This window comes from Corvus moneduloides, chromosome 1, assembly GCF_009650955.1.
Source record: "Corvus moneduloides isolate bCorMon1 chromosome 1, bCorMon1.pri, whole genome shotgun sequence".
Classification (NCBI taxonomy): Eukaryota; Metazoa; Chordata; class Aves; order Passeriformes; family Corvidae; genus Corvus; species Corvus moneduloides.
In genome coordinates, this window is record NC_045476.1 from 158291945 (window position 1) to 158315412 (window position 23468).

Below are 23468 nucleotides of genomic sequence, written 5' to 3' on the forward strand. Positions count from 1 at the left end.
AGACAAATTCATGAATAGGCTTCTATGCATTTTTTAATCTTTGATTTCTTATCACCATTTTAACTATTTTAAAATGTTGTAAATGATCATACAATTTATATTTAAAATTACCTTGATCAAAAATTTTTACTAAAAACATTAACTTGATTTCTTTTTGCCTTTTAAATATGAACACCTAAATTATACACTATCACATTTGTAAAAAAAAAAAAAAAAAAAGTATTTTTTTCAACAATTTTTCTAAAAACAGTATCACTTGCACATTAATCTTAGAAAAAATGTGGCGTTTTTCTAGTAGAAGTAAAATTCCATGTTTCTATAATGATTCAAATTATTTATGTTTTCGTGGTCACTTGTCTTTCTTCCTACCAACAAAACCAGGCTGGGAGGCACTGCTGGTAAAGTCTTTAGGTCAATTTGTTGTCTTCTATTCTGTATCTTGCAAAGAATTTCTCTCTTTACAGGTCCCAGTTTCTGTAACATGCTGAAGTCCAAAACTGTTTCACGAGAAGCTGCCAGAGGCTACATCCCCCAGTGTGAAGGGGACAATGGGAGTTTCTCCCCTGTGCAGTGCAGCCAGGACCAGGAGAGCTGCTGGTGTGTCTTTGACAATGGAGAAGAGGTGCCAGGGACACGAGTAAGCGGAGGAAGACCGGAATGTGCAAGTGAGTTCCTGCTTCAGGCATTTACTTGTGAGCAAATCCAGGCCTGGAATTTAACCCAGATCCTAATTTTTCCACTCCCTAGTTGAATTTAATCTTATTTCTTCAGACCTTTAAAGACTTTTGCTCAAGCAACATGCTTATCTTTGTGTTGTAGCAGATATCAGACCTGCCTGGGCATGGTGACCAGTTTTCTTCAGGTGCTTTTTCAGGGAAAAAGGAGAAGGGAATGGATCCTTGACTTTTACTTATTCATAAAATTGGTTGAATCAAACCAGTTGAGCTATGAAACCCAGCTATAAAGCCAATCTGAACAGTTTGCTGCAAACTTGAACCTGCTCCAGTCTGAGCTGGCTCTGGGATTAAAACCCATTCAGCTGACTAAAATAAAATTTGAAAAATGTATGCTTCTGCCATTCTGACTCTTGGCTTGTGACTAGAATTGTTGTGAAAAGGATGTGCCCAAACATTGCATATTCACAGAGTATTTCCTGCATGACCAGAGCTGTGAAGCACTGGAATTCACTCATGGTTTCCAGTGAGATATCCAAATGGGAGACATTTGGATAAATTTAATTTGCAATGGGCCTTTATGCATTTTCCCATCACTGAAGAAAAATAATTAAACTTTCTACAAGGCTATGCTCCAAAATGTAACGATTAGTGTGGAAAATAACGATGTAAAAAGAAAACCTTCAACTGGTGTCTGCAGGACACTGCTGTTTTCATAGTTCTTTTGTTGGTGTTTGTTTGTTTGTTTTAGGGGAGAAGGTTGAAAAAAATTTAGAGAAACAAGACCACATAATTTGCTTCTGTTTCCTTTTGTGATTCTGCCATATAAAGAGTTGTTGCAGTGGGGATACTGCAACACGCATATATCAAACCAGGAGTCCCGTGGAAAGGAAATATATATGGACAGACAGATTCTTGCTAGATGTTTCAGAGATGGTTTATTTCCTCCAGCCGCATGGCCGGGGCTCTGCCGAGGAACTGTTCCAGTCACGGGACCAAGGGTCCTTCTGCCCGCGCAGGGAACACAAACCAACCAATGGGAACGAGGCTGAGCAGGGGCAGGGAAACCCCGTGTCTGTGCCCTCAGGGCCCCTCTCCCAGGGCTACACGGCAGGGGAGGAGACCCCAACAAAGAGTAACACAGACTTGTGCTCACCATCCAAATAGATGTGACATTTGGGGACATGGTTTAGTGGTGCAGCTGACAGTGCTGGGTCAATAGCTGGACTCAATAATCATACAGGCCTTTTTCAAACTTGATGATTTCACAATTCTATTATAAAATATCTGAATGTGTCAACCCAACTGCCTGCAAGGTTTTTATCAACTAGGTAACTGCTCAGCCAACTTGGAAATAATTTTCTTTGAACTCTCTTGTATCAATAGAGAGCTCTGAGGATGGGATTTTATGAGAAACCAGAAGGAGACCCCATGGTTGTATCTGCCCCATGCTTGTGGTGTTGTATGGAGACGCCAACGGAGCTCTGAGGAGCTACCAAAGTAGGGTGGTGTCGTCACCTGCACGTAGCCATCCAAGGCAGGTTTTTAGCTCTTCAGAGAAGCAGAGCTGACCACAAGTACAGTGCTGCTTCCATCCTGTACTTTTCCTAGAGAAAATAGCAAATAATAGTGATTAATGACCTTTCTTTTTTTATAATACTGAGCTGAGAAGGAGAACTGCTTTGAAAGTGTAGTGGAAACCTGGCTTTACTGAAAGCTATTTGTTTATTTTCTACATAGATATTGAAGTAATCTTTAGTGGTCGCCCTGGATTTTGAAAGAGCAATGGAACTTTTCATGACAAACGACTTAGTTATTGTGTAAAAACAGAGAATCAAAAGTTAGTTTTCTCCTCAGTCTACCCAGCCTTATGCCTCTAGTCTTGGGAATTACTAATAATTGTTCAGGAAAAGGAGTACTATACTGCTACCTTGGAGATCTTGTCTATCAGCAAAATAAGCTGTTGTGGTGGGAAAATATGGTAATTTTCTCCTTCAGCAAGAGAACAGATAGCTGTAAACAGAAACTAATAACTCAGAGTGGCCAGTGAATGGAGTGGCCAGGAGGTTTTCATTAGTTTAATCACTTCCATCGGAGGTAGAATCCAACTTCTAGTTGACATGCACTGGAGACATGATGCTAAGTACCCTAGCAGCCCTCCCATCCTCATGCCCACTTCCCATAACTCTGAGTACAGACAGAGGAGAGACAGATTTTCAGAGAAGGTCCTGGAGATGTTAATTTCCTTGTGGAAATCTTTGGAAACACCTATGAAAGAAGTGTCAATATTCGGCTGGATTCTGATTCACTCCTACAGGACAAAGAAACAGGACAGTGACAAAATGGTGAAGGTTTGACAAAAATAATAAATGAAATGGCATCTCTAGAGGGATAAATGACCAAATTACTGATGGTGAACTGAAACCTCTGAACCACACCAGGAAACTACTGATCACTTCTGTTTTGGGGGCTGGTTATTTCCCTGACATAACACACCAAATCTCATTGGAATGCGCAGTAAGAGATTGTAGCAGCATTCAGCTGAGACTGGATGTGACTTGCTGGGTATAGAAATGTGCTAGAGCAATTAAGAAACCACAGACTAGTTTTTACATACTCTGTATAGATATATTAATGTAATTTCATGGCCAGGATAAGTATTACTATTTCTTTTACAGAGATGTCTTTTGTTCCTAAAACCTTGGGAGATTTATTAGAAGTTTGTTAAGCAAGGACGCCAGGTTTCCACCTTTACTGAGAAAGAGTCTGGCTACAAGAGTCAATACGAGAAGAGAAGGAATATAGTGGCCCCATTTACAGAGTTATTGCAAAAAAGTTGGTATAAAGGAGACTTGAACAAAAGAATGCTTTTGGCAATTCAGAGAGGAAGATATGAAAGCCTTTTTTGTTGGCATTGAAATGCTCAGAGTGGGAAAACAAAGATGTACTGCACACACTGGATCCCAGATTCATCCTACAATGTTTTAATACTTTAACTGAAAGTTTAATACAAGGTTTTTAATACTTCAACTGAAGTGGCTGTGTGGTTTTGGAATTAATCTTCGTATCTCCACCAAAAGTGTAGAGGGAGGGTGCTCAGACCTGAACCATCATCAGTGTTTGCCTCTCTCCAGTGATCAGGAAGTTTGGGACTGATCTGAGCATTGCAATTTGGAAAATGTTACAGCAAGCAAGTGAATCATATGATACGATAACATCTTTTTCTTTATATTTATTTATAAGTGAGGAAGCTGTTTTTTCTTCCTATGTTTTGTGGCTCTGGAACTCATAAGTGTTTAAGTATTATACTGGATATACTTAGTAATGGAGTTGGGATTTGGCTAATATTGAGTGAAGCAGTTAGTTTGTACTGGTTAGTAGAAATTAATTATCATTGTAATTAGCCTGCTGTAATAGTCTGTTAGTGGGCTAGCAGGGTTTGAATGACTGTACTCATGCAGAGTGGGTTGCTAGGGAAAACTGCTCCAATTACAAAGCTCTACACTATTGTTTATATACATATATATATATATATATATATATATATATATTTAATGTGTATATTGGCCTGCTGGTCACTAGAAACATCTTTGTGCTGCTGAAGACACCACAGTCATGAGTTCCTGATCTCAAACCTTTCAAACTTCAGTCTAAAGGGAATTGAGATGAGGTTTAGGCCCTGCCTGTTTCCACTAGAAATCTTTTGTAAAGGTTTGTTCTGCTGTTGGTTAGAAATCTCCTTCTCATTTCCTGCTTAAATTTATTCATGACTGTTCAAAATATATCTGTTCCTAGAAACCATGCACGTCCCTTTCTGGACCCAATGCATTGCCCATCACAGTCAATATGTGTCTTTCCATCAGCTTCAGTAATCTGAACCAAGCTGACCTCAAACCAGATCAAAATTTATGACTGGGAAAGCACAGGGTTTGAATCTGTGGATAGGAGGGGTTTATGGACTTTTTCCTATAAGTCATCATAGCACACCTCTAACACATATCCTCTTTCTCCTGTGCCTGCAGGTCCGCAGTGTGCTCTGCCATTTGGTGCCTCAGCAGTTGCCAATGGGGCTGTGCTTTGTGAAAATGTCCCTGGGCAAGCTCCAAGCATCCAGCAGTGCCAGCTCGTGTGTCGCCAGGGCTTCTACAGTGCCACTCCCAACACCTCATCCCAGTGTGATGTGCGGCAGCGGCGCTGGGTCTCGGCTGCCCCTCTGCTCCAGGCCTGCCAGAGTATGTCTGATCTTATCTGATCTGATCTGTTCTGATCTGCTGGGGCTTGGGGAGGGCTCAGAGAAGTGTAAACAGTGCAAAAATCAGCTTTTATCACAGAACTACTGCGTGAATAACGCCCACAGTTATAGGGGAGTTGCTAAGTTGAGGTGCAGGAGATGAGTCCTGTCTTCTGCCATCTTCACTTCTGGCTCTTGGCTGGCCCCTGTGCCAGAAACTGTCCCTCTTGCCTGTAATAATAGAGCTATAAATACCTATTCAATCTATATGCAGATTTTTCTTGTTAGTTAAAAGATGCTGGCACCATAAGTGATTCTGATGGAACTACTTAGTCCTGGAAGAACAGATGAGCGCCAGATGTTTGAATTTGGCAGAGCTTGACTATTTATTTGCATAATCAAGTCACTGTTACTTCTGCATGTTTTTTTGCAGCAGTCTGTTCTTAAGGATTATTGTTGTATTTGTTGGCTGACTTCTGGTGTTTTTCAAACCATTTTGCTTTCAAGAAAAAAATGGCACTTTGAATCTTGGAAGAATTGGGTGTCCATTCAGAGCTCATGTAATTGGATATTAACATTGGCCTTTTCAATTACTTTAAAAAAGAGATACATTCTGATCAAAATGGCAATTTGTAGCAGTGCTGAACTTTGAGAAATACAGGTCTTTCCGCCAAGTTTGGAGCTACTTTTCATTTCCAGAATAGGTTACACACATTAATCAATCTTCAGGATGGGTTAAACTCTTCTATTCCAAATGCAAATATTTTTAAACTTTAAATTTCAGACTGAAACTTTTATCTGTGATTGTGCTTGTTAGGTTTTTGTAGCACGTTATGAAATGACTTCCATGTTTGCCTGATGGCAGCGGAGTAACTCTGTAAGGAGAGAGGGGAGTGTGTGTCAATCTGCTATAAAGTTTACTGTAAGCCAAGGACTTCCCCCAATAATTCGTGTTTGGAATAGAGCATGGTTTTACAGAGAGAGAAAAAATTCCCAACACATCAGAAGGCAATTGAATAAACTTCACAATAATGGCAAATTCACCAAAACACTTAGTAATTTGTTCCAATGGATCATTACCCTCACTCTCAAAAATCATATTTCCTGTTCTTTATGTATACATCTAGAGACTGTGGTTAAATCAGCTCTTTAAATACACTCTGAAAAACTAAGCAGAGAGAGGGCTTTGTGCCTTGCAGGAAGAAGCAGGTTTCTGTATCCTCTGGTCCTTTCCACCATTCTGTTTGGAATGCTTCCAGCATTGCCCAGGCTTTCCCATGCTCATTTTTGGGGTGAGGGATGAGGAATTGTGCTGCAGCAGTGACACTCTTATGTGACGCAGTGAGGGTCTGCAGAGGAGCTGAATGAGGGAGAGCTCTGCTGCTTGTTCAGGCTGGTGGGATAAGAGCCAGCTCCATTTGGAGCTGAAATGACAATACGACTGTTATGCTGAACCTGAGATAACAAACTCTTCATGAAGCCTGGGATCAAAGTTACTCCATGGGAGACAAGATATTTGCATCTTTTTTTTCTTGCTAAAAACTGATTAAATAGATTTTTATTTTGTGACTGATGAGCTCACAGATTTGTCATTAATTTGTGTGATTAGCATCACTTAGGTTTGCTATCAAAAGTTCAGAATGGTCTTGTAGACATCCATGGCAACGCCATTATTCTGCAAATTTATTCTCTCCTGAAACTTATTCCCAGTTAGTTTGATAAGCTGGATTTCCAAAAGCCCATTTATTTAAGTATTAATTGCTTTTACCACTTAATTCCTTTTTTAATAGAAGTGTTTTCATGATTGCATGTAAGAAAAGTGAAAATCGACAGGTCAATCATTCTTGTCTTTCTGTTTCTTTTCTAAGTATTGGCATAATGTCAGCTTTCATGTAGTTCTCTGGAAGTTCCTATTTGCTAAGGCTTATGAAAAATCATCAGTAATGAATCAGCTAGTCCTTATCCTCCTGTGAGTTAGTGCTCCAGTGTAAAATATCTCTTCATTATTACCTAAGTGCATCACTTGGCTTTTTCTCTAATGCTCAACATATATATATATCAAGTGTTGTAACTGCTGGACTCTGCCTACCAGGCTGCTGCTCCCTGTGAGCACTGTGGCGGTTTCCTAGGGCCATGCCATTAATCGCATCCCAGAGTCCATTTTGGACAGCCCTGTGATCTGGCTCCGGCAGCCAGCAGTGTTACAACACAGTGGCGGTAAAGAAGGCAGAGAAGGGTCTCTCATGAGGGTGGTAAGATGGCTTTATTCACACCTTGTCCCGCACTCCCGGCCGCAGAGAGAGAGACCTCGTGGTCTGGGTGCGGGGTGCTTTTGTCAGGGGCCCAGGGGTGGTCCCTGGGCGGGGTTGGGGTACAGGAGCCAATAGGGAGAAACTGAAGGAGTGGCCAGGGCTAGGGCAGGCTGCAGGGGGAATATGGCATCACAGAATCAGGGGGTTAACAGGCTACTACAATCAAGCTTGTGTCTTGCTGCTTATTATTTACTACTGACAGCTCTACTGCTTTCCCCTTAAAGTGGGGAGATGATATTGATGCAAACCTCAAATCGATGTTGTCTTTTCTAAAAGTAATTCTGAAAGTCAGGTTCCTCATTAGTGAGGTTACTAAATGCCCTTTCTACTTCATTTTTAGAGGTCCAATTATTTCAGACAGTCCAAGCTCAAACACACTTTCAACTACTCCTGCCTCCTGAGAAGACATGTAGTTCTGACTACTCTGGATTACTCCAGGCATTCCAGATATTTATTTTAGATGAGTTGAAGGCTCGTGGTTTATGTCACCTCCAGGTAATTTAAATTCCTTATCCTCCATTGTTGGTGGATTTTGTTTGTTTTGTTTGTTTTTGTTTTCTTTGGTTGGATTTTGTTTTGTATTAAAAATAAAAAAAAAAGTGAAACACAGCATAGACCTTTGCCTGTTTGAGAGAGGTGGAAAAATGGAATATACCATGAAATCTGTCAGGATTGGCAGCACCCTCATATGGATGAGTGGGAAAAAAAGAGGTTTAGTCTCATACCACATCAGCAGATCAGCTTAGTTCCAGTCATAAAAATCGTGTCACATGAGCCTGTGCCGGTTTGGACAGAGCTCAGTATTTATTAAAAATTTGTCTCAATGGAAGACAATATTTTGGCTATTCTCACAGTGAGTATATGACTTGCTAAAACTGTATTTCCTTGCTTCTGTTTTTACAGCCCCTTTTGACAGTGTTACTTTTGAACATAGTACAGTGCAAATGAATAGGGCAAGAACCAGAAAGTGCTCAGGTTGACTAACTGTGGTTTCACTTAATTCTGAATTCGAGGTAAATGCATTTGGAAAAACTGGCTCAGTTTCTGTCTGTGATGATTCCACTGTCTATGTCGAATGCCTGAGCGTGGATCGCCTGGGAGTGAACATCACGTGGAGGTCTCAGCTGGAAAACATCCCGACCGCTTCCCTCCCTGACTTACATGACATTGGTAAGTTTTCTTCCTCTGATATTTCTGTGGATTAAACCTAATTTGCTTTCAAATGTTTTGCTTCTCTGTCTTTATAACACTGGTGTGGTATAATTGAGCTTTTGGTGTTGATTATTTCCCTTTTCAGGCTTGACCGCACAGTGGAAAGAAGCTATAATTGAATGTTTCTTTCAGATAGGACTGCCTCTCCCAGCTGCCTTTACTGGGATTGAAAATTACTTTATCGGGCATGAGCTGAACTGTCCCAGATGTTAATTTCCATTGGGCAAGTCCTCCGTGGTGGAAAAGTGTTTCTATTGTACTCAGAGAAACACAATTCACACACTGTTAAAAATGTAACTAATTTCTTCCAAGTTTTTTTTTTCTTCTTTTTTCCTTTTCCCTCTTTTTCTATTAGTTGCATTACCTTTGACACTAAAGAATGATCCTAACATCTGAAGTCCTAGAGCAACTATGTGGAGACCACTGACTGGCAGATCTTTGCTGTGGTTTCCACGAGAGTTAGGGATGGTGTAAGGAACTTCTTTAAAAGCAGTCAGTATTTTCCTTCAAAATAAAAGATATTAAAAATATATCTCAAATCCAAATGCCCTCTGTGGGCATATCAAGAATTGTGGCCTATATCAAGAGTAATGTGGTCAGCAGGACCAGGGCAGTCATTGTCCCCACTACTCGGCATTGGTGAGGCCAAACCTCAAATCCTGTGTTCATTTTTGGACCCCTCACTTCAAAAAGGACATTGAGGTGCTGGAGCATGTCCAGAGAAGGGCAGTGGAGCTGGGGAACAGTCTGGAGCTCAAGTCTGATGAGGAGCAGTTGAGGGAGCTGGGGCTGTTTAGCCTGGAGAAAAGGGGAGATCTCTCTACAACTGCCTGAGAGGAGGTGGGGGTCAATCTTTTCTCATAGGTCTCAAGTGACAGGACAAGATGAAATAGGCTCAAGTTATCCCAGGGAAGGTTCAGATTAGAAATTAGGAATTTTTTCACTGAGAGAGTGGTTAGGCATTAGAATAAGCTGGCCAGGGAGGTGGTTGGGTCACCGTTCCTGGAAGTGTTCAAGAGGCATCTGGATGTGTCACTTGTCACCCCTATAATTTAGGGGTGATTATGGTGCTGCTGGGCTGGTGGTTGGACTAGATTGTCTTGAAGGTCTCTCCCAGCCTTGTGGGACCTTTTCTCCAGTTTTACTGCTTTGGAATGGTGTTCCCAGCACTAAACAGAAATAGCTCTGTCTTCATGTGTCCTTCCTTCTTACTTTGGGGCTTGGAGATATGTGTCCTACAGCAATTTTTGCTTGATCAGAACTTAATTCAAAATCCTTCAGGACACAGATGGCAGCTGCAGTGGTCCTGTAGTGCCTGGCTCTACAGTCTGATATTGTTCACATCCACCCAGTTGTTCCATATTCTCAGGAAAACACGAAACGCAGAATGATAGAATGGTTTGGCTTGGAAGGGACCTTTAAAGGTCATCTAGTCCAACACCCCTGCCATGGGCAGGGACATCTTCAACTCAGTCAGGTTCCTCAGAGTCTCTTCCAATTTGACCTTGAACATTTCCAGGGGTGGGGCATCTAGTGCCTCTCTGGGCAACTTGGTCAAGTGTTTCACCACCCTCACTGTAAAAAACTTCTTCCTTATATCTAATCTAAATTATATTTAGTCTGAATTATATCTTATCTAATATTCTTTTGCCCCTGTGAATATTTGAGCAGTTTGCAGGAAGTGAATCAAAGTATAATTGTGTTTGGTTTTATATCCAACTTTTTTTTTGAAAGTGTTCCTCTTTGAGGACAGTATCTCTTTGTCCCTCTCCACACTGTAAATTCCCTGTAGTACAAAAATAGCTTTTTGAGGGAATGATTGTATGGTTTCAGAAGAGACAGAGGAGAATCTCCTCTCTGTATACTCACAGCACCATCATCTCCCATTATGTTCCAACTTCTGTTACCTTCTAAGGGAGATTTGGGTCTTTCTGTGTTCAGTGGTTTTGGGTGTATTTAAACAGAGTGAGAAAAGTAAGACTGTAATTTGATAGACACTGTACAGATTCATTATGGTCAGCTGTTTGTTAACATCCTTGTATTTCTGCATCTGTCTCTGTTTTTAACTTCAAGTTCATCAGTTTCTATGTTCCATTCCTGTATTGGAAATGTCTTTCATGCTATTTTGTTGTATTTTTTTCCCTCTTTAGAAAATGCAATTGTTGGGGAAAATCTCATTGGAGCATTTATAAAAGAGATTAAGGATGGTGGTTTTCTGCTTCATTTGGATTCCAAGCAGTTCCTAGCAGATTCTGTCATTGATTTTCCCCGGGATGAAGAGTTTGATCTGTCTCCACGTGTGCAGCTCAGATGTAGAAGCGGGTTTCGAAGAATTTCATCTCCTGGGAAAGCAGGCCCTTATTCACAAGGATGTGGTATGTCTTATTTTTAGCTTTCCATTCTTAGATGTTGTCAGGAATCAGTATAAAACAAATTAGAAAATCATCAGTGAACTTCTGTTTAAGGTTCATATTTGAAAGGTGTGAGGCACCATTGTGAATGGGAGAGATGGGAATTAGTGCATTGCTTACTGTTCCGTCCTTGTGTTGAACCAACAATTTGGAAATTGGCATCATGGCATTGACATGGTAAAGAAAGTTTTGTAAGCAGTTTTGTGGACTATTTTAGATCTGTCTGGCAATAGAAAGTCATTCTGTAATGTACAGTATCCTTAATAAGAGGATTTCACAAAGATAATGTAGCCAGAGATTCAGATAATGATACATTGCCCGGAATAGAAAACTAGATGCAGAAATGACAGAAGTCCTGAGATTGTGAATTCTGGGGCCAAGTCCAGCCAGCTCAGATGGAAGCTTTTTTGATGCTGGCTAACACCCAGACCTAATTGCACTTCTGCCCTCTTTCCTTCTTCTTTCCTTCTGTTTAGTCTGGTTCCCTGGAACAGGCTGCCTTTCTGCCCACATCCTGCTTAGGGCTGCCAAACCTTCCTTTTCCACAGCTCCCCATGGCTGTGCCAACCTGTCCTCGGTACCAGGTCATGATGCCAAAGTGCCTTTGCCTTAACAGCCCCACTCTTGTTTCTATCAACACCAACCTTCCTTCAGTTCCTGATTGTTCTTGTTGGCCCAGTTGTCCTTAATGAGTCCATGTCTCATTTATGCCAGTTTGCAGTGTATTCACTATATCTAGCCTTTTTTTATCTAGGGAAAGAAGGAGAGATGTACCACTTGTAGGTATAAGATAACAGAAGCAGGTATTGGATAAGTTTTCCAACGTTGGGAATATTTTCAGATATTCATCACTTCATCACTGTGAAGCAAACCAGAATATGTGGAAAAAAATTATGTCCCTGCTTGGTGTGGTGTTCCTCTTTAAGTTCAGAGAGTTTCCTAATGCCTGGGTAAGGTAATCAAGTGACGAACCACTTTTGAACTGCTGCGGTTTCTAGCCTGGACCTTTAAGGGTAAATTGACTGCAGGTTCAGTTCATCTCCACAGTCTGAAACATTTCAGGGTTGCTTAAATACATGCAGAAAAAATATTAATTCCTCCTGAGTCCAGAGTCCATAACAACTCCAGCTACTGAAAAAGATGCAGTGTTGTATTATTTAAAGGCATCATTATTTTTTAAGTAGAATCTGTCACTTAGAGCAGAACTTACAAAGAATTGGATCTTTCTGCCGAGTGCTGCCTGCCAGGCATAAAGGCCCCTAGGAAGCAGCGAATTAACCTGCCTTGTGGGTTAATTCATAAATATTTGAACCAGGTAGCTGTGGAAAATGTCACTCAGTAAAGTAGATATCATGGAGATGTGGAAAGAAGATGGTTTCTGCTCCAGCTTTTGACAGAGATTTCATACTCTAAGCTGTCGTGGTGTACCTGCTGCTGGACACTGGTTTGTGTAGCCGGACTGCATATTTTATTCTGAACAGGGAACTTAGGAATTCAGGTTCTGGTTCCTCTAATACATACATATATATATACACATATATATGTATGGATATGTCCTGGTCATTCATCCTGTCTGGATCTGTTTCTCTACTAATAATAGGGATTATTAATAAGAAGTATCACCTGTGACTACAGAAACCAAAGTTGTGTGAAGGTGGCAGAGATTCTGTATTCTGTCCTCTTTCCAGTTACAACTTGTTCTTGAAATGCAAATTGTGTTTTCAGATCCTGATCTTTTTGATGTGCTTGGTTTTATTTCACTGTCAATGTCATTTGTTTTTCCTTCAGGAAGTGTGGTCAGCTCAGTAGTGACAGGTTTCTGATGCTCTCAATAAGCTTAATATTTTCATTTAGAAATATGAAACTTACATGTTTCTGCATCTTCAACTCTTATACTTTCCTTACAGTCATCTGCTTATTTAGGTTTGCATCTATTGTAGCTTTGTTTCGTGTTTTCCTGCCTGTAAAATGGGTAACATTTATCATGTGTTAATTTTTTCTAATGTGACATTTTTTTAGTCTCGGTCTTACACTGAGTTATGGTATGTCAGAGGTATCTATTAATATAATTCCTTAAGAGTTTGGGTAACAGTTTTATTTTTTCTAAATTTTAATAGGAAAAAAGGGCACTTTCTTTGCTAAGGTATGAATCAAAATGAAGAGAGTTGGAAACTGGCAAGGAGGACTTTGGGAACATAACCCTTCTCCCCCATTTATTTCAGGAGAAAACTTGAAGCCTGTTTTTAAATTAGCTTTGTTTTACTATACCTTTTTATGCTAGTTCTCTTTATTTTTTAAAATGCTTGACAATTCTATCGGAGTTGCATTGAGCATAACACAACCCAAACAAAAGGGCGGCTAAATTTGTAGCTGACTGGCAGCTCAAGACTTCATTTCTAATAATCTAGATCAAGAATCGGATATCCCAAAGTTTTCCAGTACCCCTGGAGGGAAAAACGAGCAATGCAAGTGTTGGGCAATGGTGAGTTGTGACAGTTTTTGAGCTTGCCCAGTGTAGTGAGAGCTGAGGCTTCTGCAAAGGGTGGTATCCCTGTGGAATCACTTCAGTGGGTTGCTCCTTACCCTGTATTTTGCAACTTGTTCCCCTGGTACACAGAAGCCAGAGTCAGGTTGGAAGTGGGAGCAGGTTCCATATTTCATGTGCAGGAGCAAGGGATTAAATTTGGGTTTTTGTTTTGTTTTGTTTTTTATATTTTAATTTAATTTTTCCTGGTTTAGGGTTACAAAGTTTGTTCCCAGTGGTAACATTTAGCTCTGAGATTTTGGTTGAAAGCTGTTCTCTAGTTTCTTTTGTTGTTAAAATGTATTAATGTTAATGCTTGAAAGAAGTACAGTATAGTGGTTTGTCTCCCTCGTAGGGTCAAACCAAACCTCTATGTGATTGTGTCAATGTGGCCTGTAGCTGAAGCGATGGGTCCCTCCAAGAGTTATAGAGTCTAGAAAACGTGATTCTGCACCAACAGTTTTTACTACTCTTTGTGCCCTTTTGTCAATCCAATGTATGAAATGAAAGGCAATTTTTCTTGCTTAAAATATGATAGGAGACACAGATGTTTCTTTCACATTGTGACGAAAACTACAAAAACAGGACAATGCTTTGAAAAGCTAAATTTGTTTAATTTTAAACCTTAATTGCTTAATTAGCCTCCTCATTCATTGCATTTTGTCTTCAATTTAAGCATGGATTGCTCATTTCACTTTAATTTCTGCTGTTGTACAATGAGTATTATGCTTTTTGCATGTGTTGGAAAACTGTCTTTAAAATGTATCAGACACTCTTGTGTATTAAGTAATGTGCTTTTGAAAGGAGAATTCTGACTGATCCAGGATTTTTTACATTCTGTAATTGATTTTAGATATGTGTTTTACCCAGAGTAATTGCCTTGATGCGCACTTGGAGGAAAATTTTAGTCTCACAGTTGTATTATACCAGACCTTTCCACTGGACTATTTACAGCAGATGAAGGAAGATATGATAATTTTTCTACTAGCTGTCTTTTTATTCTATTATAATTTATGTGCTCCCATGAGTTAAATTAATTTACATTTGGCTGTTTTGGCCAGAACAGCAGTTCATCATATGGGTTGTAGTGAGAATGGCCAATATTGCATTACTGTTCCTCTCTCATGGAAGCTTAAACTTCTGTCAAGATGCAGGGCAAGAACAGAAATAAAGTTTTTCACCTTGTCAAAGTCCCAAAATATACATTTGATAGTGTTTTGAAGGAAATCTACATCTGGAAAGCAGCTGTGAAATAACAAGCAGAGGTATTGTCCTGCAAATATGTCTGTGACTCTTCTGCTTTAATGTTAATTTGAATGCTCTGGAGGGAAAGACAGTATTCCATGACATCCCAGAAGACAAAGAATTTTCTTTGTAAAATGCAACAGGTCAGCTGGAAGCATTGCTCCTGATTGTTTTGAAAATTCTATATACACGAACTAAGAACATCACTAAGAACATATTTTTGTTTGTGTTTGGGTTGTCATGTGCACAACTAGTGACTTTTAATCCAGCCATTACTGTTTAGTTTGGAAGTGCTTAACAAAAATTTCTGTGGCAGGAATTCTGAATGAAAGTGCTACCATATGGTGGATTTCTGTATGATGGTTTTGGAGTTTCTGCTCCTCACAGCCTTCCTGTTTCTGTTTGTAGTGTTAGAAGTTAATCTTTTTCTAGCTTGTGTTCCTTTGTTTTCTTTCACAACTTATCCACCTGCATTATCTTACTACAAATGGATTTGACAGATGGAAGTCAGGCCTGGACTTGGCCTTTCCAAAGAGCTTCATGTGCACTAATTCAAGAACAGGTTTAGGGTGATCTGAGAAAACCAATCACAGCCTATACTCCTGTCATTGATGAGTTTAATGATCACTTAAGGAGTGTTTGCTTTGTTATACTTAGAAATACATATATTAAGAGCTTGAAGCCTATGGGAAATCTATCAGCACTATAAATAAATAAATATATATATATATACACACACACACACATATATACCCACACATGTGTGTGCAAATGCCAGAACTGGTTGAATTCCAAACGAGTAATGAGGTGATTGTTCTCTTTGCAGTTGTTTGTCCTCCGGGCAGTTATTTCCAGGATGAGGAATGCATTCCCTGCCCTCTTGGCTACTATCAGTATCAGACGGGACATTCCTTCTGTATCAAGTGTCCTGTGGGCAAAACTACCAGCTCCTATGGGGCAATCAGTGCTGATCACTGTAAGTTGAACTCATTTTTTCCATATCCTTTATATTCTGGCTTCAAATAACTAATGATTTTTTTTTTATTCATCTCTAAGTAAAAAAAAAAAAAAACACAACCTCCCTCTGGGGGTTTTTGGATGGATATGATCCCTTCTGCATACATTCAAAAGCATTTTACAAAGTCCAAACTGTCTGGTGTTGTGACCAAAAATGCATGAGAAACAAGTGGTCAGTCTCATCCAGGATGTTGTGGTTCCTCTAGACATGTTCATTGTCCTCAGGAATGATATCTGGGTGTTCAGTATCAGTAAGAAACTTCTTATGCAGTTCATTTATTGTCACTTTCATGAACTCTAAAATAGTCTTGTTTTGTACAGCTCTTTCCCCTGCAAATACAAACACTTCTCACAAGGCAATTATTGAAATGTTCACTAAAACTGGTGAATTCAGCTTAAATGATTTGGTTTTTTTCATGCAGTTCTGTACAGAAAATCAGTTATTAGGTCCAAATTCAGTTTTGTCTACAGAATTATCTTATATAAAAATAAGATAAAAATAAGAGTACCAAGAATGGGGGCTTCTTGGGAGTGTCATTGAGTATATGGTCTACTTTGTTCTCTTTCAAACTATTTGTTCTCTTAGGTGGGATAAACCCCCATTTTTATTGTAATGTCTCTTAATATCAATTAGCTCTTTGCCTGCAGTTGTCATTCTTCTTTTCCCTGTGTGTTTCCTGGGTAGGTATTGGACTTGTGTTCTTAAAAGTTTGCTCCTTAGGGTTTAAAAACTTGTACTTGCAATTTTCTTTGCTAAATCTGCTCCCTGCCTGGTTTCACTTTACCTTTGTGCTGCACCTCTGCCAGCCCTCTCCAAAAGCCAGGTTACACATTATCTTCCTACTTTCTTTCATTCCCTGATGTCTCCTTGCAGAGTCTGAAGAGTTTTTCTGAATTAATTGCTGTGATAGCTCTTCTCATTGCTCACAACATTCCACAGATCCACTGCAGCAGGCATTGTATGAAAATAGAGTTCCTCCTCTGTACTTTGCTTTACAGTACTGGAAATACATCAACAGAGATTTGATGCATGACAGAGAATCCAAGAAATGTTTGAAACACAAACTGAAGTAGCAACAAAGCAGTGAGACTACCATGCTCTAGAGCATGAAACTCCGTGCAAATCATAGCTTAATTTTCAGTGAAATCTCTGCTGTGCTAAGGGGACTTCTGTCCTACAGCATTGATCATTGTCTTACTGCATTGACAGGACCAGTGGCTGCACAGGAGGTTCCCCCTGAACATCAGAAAATGTTTTTACTTTGAGAACAAACAAGCACTGTCCCAGGTTGCCCAGGGAGGTTGTGTACTCCTTTTCCATCTGGAAATGGTTCTGGGCAGCCCAGGTGGCCCTGCCTGAGCAGGGGGCTCTGACCTTATGACCTCCAGAGGTCCTGTCCAGCCTCTGCCATTCTGTGAAACCCTGTGGCAGCATTATCAAAGCTCCTTTTTCCTTCCCTTGCTCACTTGTAACAGGTGTCACATCCTGCCAGAGCAATGAGCAGGGCCTGCAGTGTGATGAAAGTGGCCAGTATAGACCTTCCCAGCAAGACCCTGACACCAAGAAATCCTTCTGTGTCAACAGCTTTGGAGCAGCATTGGACTGGACAGAAACAGAGGATCTCCTTACAGATGACCAGTGCTTGGGTAAGTGACAGAAGGATATCTTGGATATGTTTTGACCCCACATAGGTGAAACCTCCTTATGAAGAGATTAATCACTCCACAGCTTATGGGGATTCACTGTCCCATAGTTATTCACTTTCCCATACTTGTGCCCTCTGCCTTAAGCCACATTCCTCCTTAGTTTTGCATTTCTTGATGACACTGGGGAAGTTATTTCTGGTAAGGGAAGAGAGAGAAGCAGGTTTCCTGCACTCTCAGATGGCTGCCGTCTTTTGATGTGTCCTGACCTCATGCTCTCTGCTTGGAAACCCAAAAGAATAATGAGAGGGATAATGAGAAAGGAGCAGAATTATTAATTTCTTTGTAAAATTATCGCTCATCAGTATATTCATGGAAAATAGACTATTTTCAGCGATGACCTCACAGCCACAACGTAACATCACCCTCTGGGCCCCTGCTGTAAGGTATCTGACTTGGGGAACACATCCTGGCAGGCTGGGGGAGGTTACTTCTGCTTGAACACAGCTGTTAAATGCTGGTTCTCAAGGATGAAAAACTTGAAAAAACAAAGAAAGTAATCTATCAAACAGTCCCCAGACTGCCTGCAGTAAGATCTAATTACTCCTCTCAGCCTCGAAGCTTTTGCTTTTTCCCAGAAGTTTTTATATGCTCATCATATGATTGGTATTGAATTTAATGGAATATTCTGTTTAGAAACTGATGTCATGGTGTGCTTTGAGTTAGACAATGTCTTATGACAAGTGTGATCAGTGGAAGGAGTGTGAACTGAAAGTCCTCGGTTGTGAAGAGGTTGCAAAACTATCTTCTCTTAAAATAGCTTTTTTTCCCATTAAGCAAACTCATAGACTAATCATAGTCATGAACCTCAGGTGAAAGCCTCTGTTGCCCTCAATCACGGGGTAGCTGAGATGTTTCTCTGGGGAGAGGACTCAGGATCTCAATTCTGTTGCCATGAATCTTTCTGCTTGGGCATTTCTGCCTCTCCCTAGGGTGGAACCGTTGTAGATACCTGTACTTGTTTTTGTGGATCATGTTAGAGATATCACTACAAATATTTATGACTGTTGAAAATTCAAGGTTTAAAAAAACAGCAACAATGTGTCATAGAATCATAGAATGATTTGTGTAGGAAGGGACCTTAAAGACCATCTCGTTCCAGCACCCTTGCCATGGGCAGGGATGCCAGCTAAAAATCAGGTAGCTTGGGGCTCCATGAACACCTAAGAAATCTGTTTACTTGGTTGGGTTTTTAAATAATAATTTGCTAATTTAATTTTTTTTTTTCTTTTAAAGATCATGCTGCATTTCCAGAAATCATAGTGCGAAGTGAAACTGTTTATCTCTATTTTTACTTTCCCCCCCTGCCTCTGCTATTTCCCTTAACTGAATTCAGCACACAGCAAGAGAGTAGGGGCTGAAGGCTGATCTTGCTTTGACAAGAGGCAGGCACTTGGGAAGGGTCACCAAAACCCAGCTGGTCTTTGGTTTTTGAGTCTTCAGGCAGAAGAAGAATTGCTTTGTATGAATGCACAGGAATAAGCTGTAACAACCATGGCTCATTATTACTGTTGTCTCTCTTGTTATATTTTAGGCCACTTAACATTTATTACTTAACATTTATTATATGAGGGTTGGGACTAGGTGATCTTTAAGGTCCTTTCCAATCTAAACCATTCTATGGTTATGTGATTACAGCAACAGAAGGACCTAGAGCTTTACTCCAGTAATAAGTGAGATAGGGAATTTCTGCTCTGCACTAAGCCTGTGAAATGATTTTATGACTGCAGTTTTTTAATCTATCTTTGAAATAAAAAACCACAATTCAAAAATTTAAAGAAAGGCAGCTTTTCTATTATTTTTCAATGTTTTCAGCTTACTGTTTCATAATGCTTTCTATTTTTTCTCTACTTTTCTCCCATATTATTGTATTGAATACATACTGTATTCAATAATATTGTATTCAATAATATGGGAGAAAAATAGAGAAAAAATATTTTCTCTTCAAAATGGAGAGGTGGGATGAAACCGGAATTAGGGGTTGAAATCAGAAGAAAAGAAAAACACTTGAGAGTGTAATTTTTAAAATTTGAATATTGGAATAGAAATGAGGGCAGTTTTTAACAAGGCATCACTGCACATTTCAGATGCAGAAGGGATTCAATTTCATGCAGAAGTTAGCTAATGCTCATACTTTGGTGCCCCGTGTTTCTAGGAAGGAAAAAACTTTCACTTCTGCTTGCACCATATTTCTTCCCTGTCCCCATCCAAGCTGGAGTGCAAGGATTTTCTTGTGCTAACCATTTGACAAACCCATGTGGGTTTCTTTCTGAGCAGAAATGATGGTTTTATCAAAAGCACCTGCTGACTCAGCCCTGACAGTAGTAGACATTTGCTTCTGATTTAGCCCTGACTGTTTTTCTGTAGAGTACAAATGATTATTTGAAGAACTTATCCCTGACTTTTACTTTGTGGTTTATCCAGACCTTTCAGGGAGAGAGGGCTGTGATCGTCCGGCTGGACCTCTGCGCCTGTGAGCCCGGGAAAGAAGGGCTGATCTTCCAGCTCTTCCATGGGCAGATGTCTCCCACAGCTATGATCACACCAAGGCTCCTGCTTTTACCCTCCTTTTAGGTCTAGGCCAGGTGTTGGCTGCAAGGAGCCTGAGGTTTGCCTTCACTTGGGTCCTTTAGAGAAGTTTGGTCACCAAGGGATGATGCTAAGTCACCACATTCTTCTCTTAATCACAGAATGGCTTGGGTTGGATGGGATCTTAAAGATCCTCTACTTCCAACTCCCCTGCCACAGGGAGGGTTAATGTGCTGTGCTCACTCCAGTGTTCTGGTGTATCAATCTGTGGACACACTGTGCCCAACTCCTTGGTAATACAGGTAGTAACAACCTCAGCAGGGTGGTGGTGGCACTGTGTGTCCCTTCACCAGTCTGTAATCCTCTTCAGGGCACAGCCAGGGCCAAACCTTCTGGAGTCTGGATTAGATTCCTCACCTCATGTAGTGACCTTTGGGGTTTGCATCTCTAGACCCCATGAGCTTTTCCCGGTGTGTGAACAGTGCTGCTTGTCAGACTCCTCACACACAGGTGCAGTGGGTCCAGTGCAGAGGGAGCAGATAAAAGGGTTTGGTCAGTAAAGTGACAGTCAGGTTTTAAAAGTGGAATGCAGGAGTAATAAAGCAACATGTAGGACATACTACCTTGGATATCGCTCTGGGCCTGAAGTCAGTGGAGATCAGGCTGTTGTGTTTCTGGAGACAAGTGATAAGGCTCCTGGATTTCCTGTCTAACCAAGTGCTGTTGGAGCTGGCTCTTGTTTCTGTGACTGTTTTGTAGAAAGTTGGTTCCCCCTTTGACTCAACAGTTCATGAACAAGTAATGCGAGATGGCAGGTCTGCTGCTGGAAGAGAAGCCTCACTGGAAAGTAAAATCCCAGCCCACTCCTGGCTAACTGATTTTTAAAACATCTTGTGACTTTTTTTTTCAAAGCAGAAATTCTACTATCATGCCAGCCGTCTCCTGCATTATCTGTGAGGTTATGGTACATCATTTAATGAGCAGACCTTTCTCCCCACAGAATTCTTCAATTTCTACCTACAATCTTTGTCTGTTTGCAGTGTGGGAACTGATAATACTACCTGGTTGGATCTTTTTTGTCTTTTTTTAGTGCTCAGAAAGTTTGAAAGAGTTCCTGCCTCCAGCCTGATTTATGGATCAGAAGAAGCTCAAATTCTTCAGTCTCAGTCATTTGGGGGAGACCTGCAAAGTACATATTTTCAGTGCATTTCAGGTGAGAAAACTGAGAAAAGCTGGAGAGACAACACTGACCATCATGGAAAATAATAATCTTTTTATATGATGAGTTTATAGTTAAGTTCATAGATGAACTGTATGTTCTGCAGTTTGGCACCAATTCACTGCAAGGTATTTACAGCTTTTGGTGACCTTGGTTCAGGGAAGAGATCAATGTTTCTTTCAGATAGATGTCTTCTGACTTTACATACCACTTCAGACCAGTCATCTGACTTTAAAGCCAGTTGGTGTAGTTTGCAATACGGATGAGGACTGAGATTTAAACCAGGAAACATTCATCAGACTGTGCAGATGTGCAGACAAAAGAAGGATTAGGTGTTCAGGACATATGAAAACCAAGCTTTTACCTCTTCACAAATTACCTGATTGGCACATAAAGTAGGAATAATCATCCTTGCTTACATCAGAAGAGTATTGTAAAGAGTGCAGAGGTATTCTTCTGCCAAGTCTTACAGTCTATATAATATGTTGCATCTGGCTTTAGTTGGTTCAGAATCATCTCAAACTAAGAGGAATCACCACACTGTTTTCAGGGTGCTTTGAGTCAGTCTCACCTTGTGTCTCCTAAGGCTCACGCTGTGAAGGGAGGCAGAAGGGATATGTTCAAAGTAAAACCACCCTGGCAATAATAACACAGATGTCCTGTTTGTAAGGCACATAGCAAAATTCTGACAAATCAGTGGCTTTGTGTCACTTGCCATGGTCTAGCTGGAGCAATCACCTCTCCTGCTAAGAATTGAATATGTAAAGCCTTTTATGTGTTACTAGAATGATCTTCCTGCACCAGCTCATCCTGGCTGTATACTGTTAAGATTTCTTGCACCTTCCCCTGCAAATGGAGACCTTCAAAAGCAAGACACTGAACTGAGAGAGCCTGAGAACGAACCTGGGGAGGAAATCATGCCCCTTTGCCAACCAATCTGATTCCGTGCTCATAGCTGTATTTTCTTTATAAGTTATGTAAATGGCAGCACTACTACGAAGTGTTACTGCTGGAGTGCCCATTGCAGGGTAAGGGTTGATCTTTCCCTCTCTTAGTCCCTGTAAGGTCAAATAGCTCAGCTTGCATTTCTGCTGATATTTTGATTTAAGTTGGTTGATTTTATACTAAATACATTTGGAAAGTGTTTTTCACTTGTGCTAGGAGCAAAGCTGTGGGAGCAAGTTAATGGTGAAAGTGTCAGGGCAGAAGAATCTTCAGCCACTCCTAAATCTGGAGGGGATGGCTGTTTCTCCCTTACAATGGCCAGGGGATTGCTGCAGGGGCAGCCAGCATGATTGAACAATTTGATGCTTCCCTCCTTCCTATCACTCCGATATCTGTCACAACCTCCTTGCCATGGGGTTACTGTATCAGGCAGATTGATGTGTTGGCAAAGTGGTTCATGAGAGTCCTGTCTCAGGCAAAATTATCCAGCAGACTTTAAATATTTGATGGCTGTTTAGACCTGTCTCAGCTGTTTATATCATCAGGTGATGAGCAACTTTTTGCATGAATTTAATTCAATTTAAAATCCTTAACCCTCTACTAAAATAGTTGAGTACTAAAGTTCATTTGGCTAATTAAAGTCATGTGCTTGCAGCCTGATAGACGTATGGAAATCTAGGTAAACGGCAGTAAGCACTGGAATTAGTAGCAAACATTTTGCATGTGAAGTGCTAGGAAACATAAAATTTCTTTCCTGTTTTTCAGGCTGTGAGAGAGAAGATTCCTGTGGCTTTGCAACTGTAGCTCCTGCTGGTACTGAAGTGCTCTGTGAATTATACAGCGCTGCTGAAGTCAACTTCAACTGCACCACCTCTGGATTGGTAACAATGATCATATTTAAAAATATATGTTTATCATAGTGCTGTGTGTTCAATGTAAGTAGACAAGATCACAGAACAAAGGCAGGTTCTTACCTGACCCTTGGACAGTGCTCTTCCCTATGGCAGTAATAAATCCCTGCAAGTTGGTAAAGAAACTACACCCAGATGTTTCCAGAAATGACATCGGAATACCTCAGTGTTTGGTTGAAACATCACACAGCACTGTTATTCCTGCAGACAGGATATCAGGTTGATTTAAAAATCTGGATAGTCCAAACTGGAAGTAGTCAGGTTGGTAATCAGGTCACCTGAAACAATCATACTTTTTGAGTCCCTTCCTCTAGACCAGGGTTTGAATTCTCTGCTCTTTATACTGTACTATTTTCCTATTCACTATTTCCTATTTCAAACAGCGATGTGGCATTGAGGAGATAGATCTCAGTTTGAGAGAGTAAAAAATGTCTTTATGAGATAGAATGAAAAATGTCCACATGGAGTTGTGCTGTGATAACCTTTGTGGGTGCTCATTCCTCCCCACAAGTCTCTTAATAAAGAAAATTTATT

The 23468-nt window shown here is 40.4% G+C and overlaps 1 protein-coding gene across 1 annotated transcript in view; it reads left to right on the forward strand.

The window, feature by feature from the left end:
- Positions 1-23468, forward strand: part of TG (thyroglobulin) — a 147602-nt gene that overhangs the window by 20150 nt on the left and 103984 nt on the right. The window contains exons 14-21 of the mRNA XM_032110165.1: positions 465-665; positions 4697-4906; positions 7558-7712; positions 8231-8387; positions 10580-10804; positions 17103-17273; positions 20950-21072; positions 22789-22904. Of these exons, the coding sequence (XP_031966056.1) occupies positions 465-665; positions 4697-4906; positions 7558-7712; positions 8231-8387; positions 10580-10804; positions 17103-17273; positions 20950-21072; positions 22789-22904 (1358 nt within the window). The remainder of the gene's footprint in view (positions 1-464; positions 666-4696; positions 4907-7557; positions 7713-8230; positions 8388-10579; positions 10805-17102; positions 17274-20949; positions 21073-22788; positions 22905-23468) is intronic.